We start from the raw sequence: 6869 nt of genomic DNA on the forward strand, positions 1-6869 counted from the left end.
GCTGCAACTCTTACTACTTTTAAATCCAGGCTGAAGACTTTTCTTTTTGCCGCTGCTTTTAATTGAACTATTCACATCTTAAACTGCACTGTAACTTTTAACTTTTATCCATGTATTTTTTCTTTTAATGTTTATTTTATTATCTTTCCTTTTTAATGACTGATTTTAAATGCCATTTTTAAAATGTCTTCCATTTTTGTAAAGCACTTTGAATTACCTTGTGTTGAAAGGTGCTATATAAATAAACTTGCCTTGCCTTGCCTTGCCTTTTTACTTCAGGCGAGGCAGGACAACTCTCTGGATTGGAAACAAGTGAGCTTTCCCCTCCGGATCACAACAGCAGCACTTTCTCGTCTCCTTTTCAACCATCCAAACGCAAAAGTACGTACAAACACACTGTAACTACTCTGGTCTTGAAAGAACGTTACGCATCGAACTGATCTCCACTAATCACGTTTATTTCCTTCTTGGTACAATTATGAAACACCGTGAAAATACATCGTTTACACTTTTAGCGCCCTTTTCACTCTCATAAACATCCGGGCTAGAGGTCACATGACTGCCGGTAAGAAAACTTATCATTTTTGGACAAAGTTCAAGCGTACATTAAGCACTAAAACAATAAATAAGGGCACTTTGAGCGTCAGCTATTTGATGCTATCTTATCTTCTACTTTACACCTGCATGTTGTACACTGTCCCTGCCTGCACCATGTCCAATGCTGTCTCTGTTGACAACCTACTAGGCGATTAAACTGATCTTGTATCTTGCTTATTTCTCCTCTTAGGAAAGCGGGCACGGGATGACAGCTTCCTTGACACCATCATGGCGATGGACCGCCGTGCCATGGTCAGCAAGGAGAATGAGGACCTGCGTGCCAAGGAGATGCACGACGAACGGCTGCTGCATTCACACAAGGCCCAGGAATCGGACGACCAGCTGCTCATGGTGATGCAGCGCCATGCTGACTCGGGGGCGCGCCAGGTGGAGGTGTCGGCGCGCCAGGTGGAGGTGTCGGCGTGCCAGGTGGAGGTGTCGGCGCGCCAGGTGGAGAAACAAAATACCTTTCAGGCTGGGCTTCTGGCAGTGCTAAGCGAGCTGATTAAATCCAACAGGCCTTCAATATAAAAATTAAGAAAAACTTGTCGTCGTTGATAAACTGTACAATGACTTGTTGGGAGGCGTGTGGTGCAGTGGTCTGGTGCGTTGGTGTTCGGATCAGGGGAGCGACAACACACAGTGAAGATGATCTGCTGCACGGCACGAGCATCATGACTGTCTTTGTTTAAACCAGCAGCAGTGCAGCAGTACACAGACTAACCTGTGTGTGTGTAACGTAGTTCTTCAGGTGTGTATGCTTAACATGTATGTATTTATCACAGTAAAGATGTTATACAAAAGCTTTTTAAAGAGCTTTCAACCTCATCCCATTGTCTTTAACACACATTTAACATAATAATATACTCATATTAATATACAAATATACAGTATGAGTACTGTTTTGATACTGACATTTCATCTTTGCACTAAGGTGTGTCTGCACTATTGTAATTGTGTCTGTTGACTGGTAAATAAAAGAGAATCAAATGCACTGTACAAAAGATCAGCTTTATTGTCAATTTACAATTTCCATGCTGTTCAGATGCCTCATGAGGGCTGTTCAGATGCCTCATGAGGGCTGTTCAGATGCCTCATGAGGGCTGTTCAGATGCCTCATAAGAGCTGTTCAGATGCCTCATAAGGTCTGTTCAGATGCCTCATAAGGTCTGTTCAGATGCCTCATGAGGGCTGTTCAGATGCCTCATAAGAGCTGTTCAGATGCCTCATAAGGGCTGTTCAGATGCCTCATAAGGGCTGTTCAGGGCTGTTCAGATGCCTCATACGGGCTGTTCAGATGCCTCATACGGGCTGTTCAGATGCCTCATACGGGCTGTTCAGATGCCTCATAAGGGCTGTTCAGGGCTGTTCAGATGCCTCATAAGGGCTGTGCGTCTCTTGCCCCGCGGCGATTTTTTTAGGCACGAGTACACACTCCCGGTTGTTGGTGTTGCGTCTCCCCAACGTTGCTTCCAGGCGAATACAGAGGAGTTGAAAAGAGCCCTTGGACATTCGGAAATCTTTGATCCACTGCACATTGGTGTACGTTGGCACCACCTTCTCCCACCAGGCCAATGTTCTATTGTTCACCCAGAGAGAGCGCGGGACACGACGCGTTCCGTAGTATTCGCATATCTGGAACACATACAAAGACACAAATTAGCCCTACATAACTCCATAAATCCAACGTTAGATAGTATTAATGTGATTTACTGAACGTACCATTGCTGTTCTTTGGGCGTGATAACGGTCATCATGCTCAGCTGTCCTACGGCGAAACATGTCCATAGCGTGTGCTTTCGTCGTCCAATCCTTTTGTTAAGGCTTCTTAACCGCCTTCGCCTCCGACTCAGCATTTCTATTGCATTTGAATGGTCGATCTGTATTTGTGGCTGAGTTATTGGCTTAAATAACTCAGTTACGAAGCTGTATAACACGACCACCAAAACGTCAACTCCATACCGTGTCTGAGGTCGGAAGGTAAACAGAAGCATACAGCGGAAGCGGAAGTTTTCTTCTTCTCTCGGTTTTTTGGCGGATTGCAACTTTAAGGTGCATACCGCCACCTACTGTACTCGCCGTGAAGTTGTTTGCGGCCTGCCAGTAAACCCAAAGCAGAAGAAGAAGAAGTGACGTCAGCGGCTCATTTGCCTAATCCACCCCCAGGAACTCATTTTAGTGTGAACGCGATCTGCTTTAGTTCATCAGAACTAAAAGAACTCTCATGAACTACTGTGGGAAAAGTACTTGGTGTGAACGCGCTAATTGCTGCTCGAAAGCGCTGGAGACGCTGTAGTACATATGCCAGGCCTGTAAGTGGCGCTGTAGTCTGCCACAAAAGCAGCGAAGAAGACTTCCCGCCCATAGTTACCATGGTTACCCTTCTGTTTATTCTCCGCTGTGGCTTTCTCTCTCCCTCCCCGAGGCAAGCGTTTGCTCCCGCTGCTTTAATTCAATGCAATCCCTCCCCGTCGAGGCAAGCACTGTAATTCTCTCCGGTTAGTCCACCAGCAGATGACAAACACCCACCTCTCCGCCTCTTCCAAGGAACCAGGGGACCGTGCGGCAGAGTTTCAGTTTCTTTCGCCGGTCAAGATGTCCGTTAAAGTTTAAATCTTCCGGACAAAATTAGAAAAGTGGCGGTCAAAGGTCTTCTTTGTTATTTATTGAGCTTTAAAACAAATGAATAACGACTCTATAGGCCTATAATAATATAATAAAACCATAGACTGTATATATATAATAAAACACGGAGGACGGAGATCTCTTTTTCTCCCCCTCTTCTGACAGCCCAGCAGCTGATCAGAGCAGTCTCCCCTCTCCTGCAGGGGGGCGTGGTCAGCAGAATCAGACCCGTAGACAGCAAACAGCACATAGAGCGAAATGAGGCATGGCTAAAATGCATGATCTGTTTGGTATTTTGAAAACAGAAACGTATAAATATACCTTATATAGGTATGGCCCTACAATATATCATTTAAATATAGCATGATAGGTCCACTTTAACTAATGTCGTGTTTTTTCTATTTTGTATTTTTAAATATCACAAACCACACACACGCACAGGTTTGGACTCTTATTTTCTAATTCGAGCTTTTATTTTGTGCACCTAACAGGAAGTAGTTTTCTCATTGTGTCGCATTGATTGTGTTCCGGAGTTTGTGAAGTTTCTCTGAGCCACGGCCGTGCGGATTCACTTCCGCTTTGGTTACTTTAACTTTAACTAAAGTATACGTTTATTTCCGTTTGTTTGTTTTCACTGCGTTCGCAGCGCCACAGAGGATACAGAGGTGAGCACACACACACACGCACACGCACAGACAGACAGGCACACACACACACACACACACACACACACACACACACACACACACACACACACACACACGCACACACACACACACACACAGAGAGACACAGACAGACAGGCACACACACACACACACACACACACACACACACACACACACACACACACACACACACACACACACACAGACAGACAGACAGACAGACAGACACACACACCCACACACTCTATCTCTTGTTTTATTAATTGTTTATAAAGTTATAATCTGGTCTCATGACTTCCCAAAGCGTTTAAGGAAGTGACACCAGCTGGACTTCCTGTTGTTGAATCCAGAGACTTATTATTATTTGTATTACATTATTATTTATTGTGATAAATACTGAAACCAGAGAGAGAAGCTGCATTCAAAGACATCAGGGTCACCAGAGCTTCACAGTAAAACTTCAGTAAATCAATGTAATAATAAGAATGTTCCCCAGAATGAGCGCCCCCCCCCCGCAGAGTTAGGCTCCGCCCCTGGCTCCTGGCCCAGGTGAGCAGCGGCCGTTTCTCCGGACTGCAGTGGCTGGACCCTGAACTGCGCCTCTTCAGGGTCCCCTGGAAACATGCAACACGACACAGCCCCCCAGAGCAGGAGGACACCATCTTCAAGGTCTCCAACTGCACCTGAACACAACACGCACCTGAACACAACACGGACCTGTCCTACTGCACCTGAACACAACACGCACTGAACAGAACACGCACCTGTCCTACTGCACCTGAACACAACACGCACTGAACACAACACACACCTTTCCTACTGCACCTGAACACAACACTGACCTGTCCTACTGCACCTGAACACAACACGGACCTGTCCTACTGCACCTGAACACAACACGCACCTGAACATAACACTGACCTGTCCTACTGCATTTGAACACAACAGGCACCTGAACGCAGCACGGATCTGTCCTACTGCACCTGAACACAACAGTGACCTGTCCTACTGTACCTTAACACAACACACACCTGAACCCTGCTCTGTGTCTCACAGGCAGTCTGTATTGATAGTGGGTATGTGAACCCTGCTCTGTGTCTCACAGGCAGTCTGTATTGATAGTGGGTATGTGAACCCTGCTCTGTGTCTCACAGGCAGTCTGTATTGATAGTGGGTATGTGAACCCTGCTCTGTGTCTCACAGGCCTGGGCTCTGGAGACAGGGAAGTACCAGGAGGGTCTGGATGAGCCGGACCCAGCGAAGTGGAAGGCGAACCTGCGCTGCGCTCTGAACAAGAGCCGAGAGTTCCAGCTGAAGTACGACGGGACCAAAGAGACGCCTGTCCAACCGTACAAGATCTACGAGGTGTGTGAGCACAGCGCAGGAGCAGGTAACACACACTGTGACACACACACTGTGACACACACTGTGACACACACACTGTAACACACACTGTGACACACACACTGTAACACACACTGTGACACACACTGTGACACACACACTGTAACACACACTGTGACACACACACTGTAACACACACTGTGACACACACTGTAACACACACTGTGACACACACTGTAACACACACTGTGACACACACTGTGACACACACACTGTGACACACACACTGTAACACACACTGTGACACACACACTGTGACACACACACTGTGACACACACACTGTAACACACACTGTGACACACACTGTGACACACACACTGTAACACACACTGTAACACACACTGTGACACACACTGTAATACACACTGTAACACACACTGTAACACACACTGTAACACACACTGTGACACACACTGTAACACACACTGTAACACACACTGTGACACACACTGTGACACACACACTGTAACACACACTGTGACACACACTGTGACACACACTGTAACACACACTGTAACACACATTGTAATACACACTGTGACACACACTGTGACACACATTGTAATACACACTGTGACACACACTGTGACACACACTGTAACACACACTGTGACACACACTGTGACACACACACTGTGACACACACTGTAACACACACTGTGACACACACTGTAATACACACTGTGACACACACTGTAACACACACTGTAACACACACTGTGACACACACTGTGACACACACTGTAACACACACTGTGACACACATTGTAATACACACTGTGACACACACTGTGACACACACTGTGACACACACACTGTGACACACACTGTGACACACACTGTAACACACACTGTAACACACACTGTGACACACACTGTGACACACACACTGTAACACACACTGTGACACACACTGTGACACACACTGTAACACACATTGTAATACACACTGTGACACACACTGTGACACACACTGTAACACACACTGTGACACACACTGTGACACACACTGTAACACACACTGTGATACACACTGTGACACACACTGTGACACACACTGTAACACACACTGTAACACACACTGTGACACACACTGTGATACACACTGTGACACACACTGTAACACACACTGTGACACACATTGTAATACACACTGTGACACACACTGTGACACACACTGTGACACACACACTGTAACACACACTGTGACACACACTGTGACACACACTGTAACACACACTGTAACACACATTGTAATACACACTGTGACACACACTGTGACACACACTGTAACACACACTGTAACACACACTGTGACACACACTGTAACACACACTCTGTACTGACCCGAATATTTTTTTATTTTTTAACCTTTCTGTGTTTCAGATTTTGTTGATGAGGACGAGGAGGAGGTGAGAAACACACACACTCTCACTCTCACTCACTCACTCACTCACTCACTCACTCACTCACCCACTCACTCACTCTCACACTCACTCACACTCACTCACTCACTCACTCACTCACTCACTCACTCACTCACTCACTCACCCACTCACCATCATCACTCACTC

The 6869-nt window shown here is 46.2% G+C and overlaps 1 protein-coding gene across 1 annotated transcript; it reads left to right on the plus strand.

The window, feature by feature from the left end:
• Positions 1-555: 555 nt before the first annotated feature.
• Positions 556-6707, plus strand: LOC117485974 (interferon regulatory factor 5-like; the record flags this gene model as incomplete). The annotated part of the gene is given in 4 exon segments (XM_034134687.1): positions 556-565; positions 4393-4559; positions 5094-5280; positions 6682-6707. Coding segments are annotated over 4 exon segments (390 nt in total), but the record flags the coding sequence as incomplete, so codon positions are not given.
• Positions 6708-6869: the final 162 nt, after the last annotated feature.

The sequence above is a fragment of the Trematomus bernacchii genome, unplaced genomic scaffold, assembly GCF_902827165.1.
Source record: "Trematomus bernacchii unplaced genomic scaffold, fTreBer1.1, whole genome shotgun sequence".
Classification (NCBI taxonomy): Eukaryota; Metazoa; Chordata; class Actinopteri; order Perciformes; family Nototheniidae; genus Trematomus; species Trematomus bernacchii.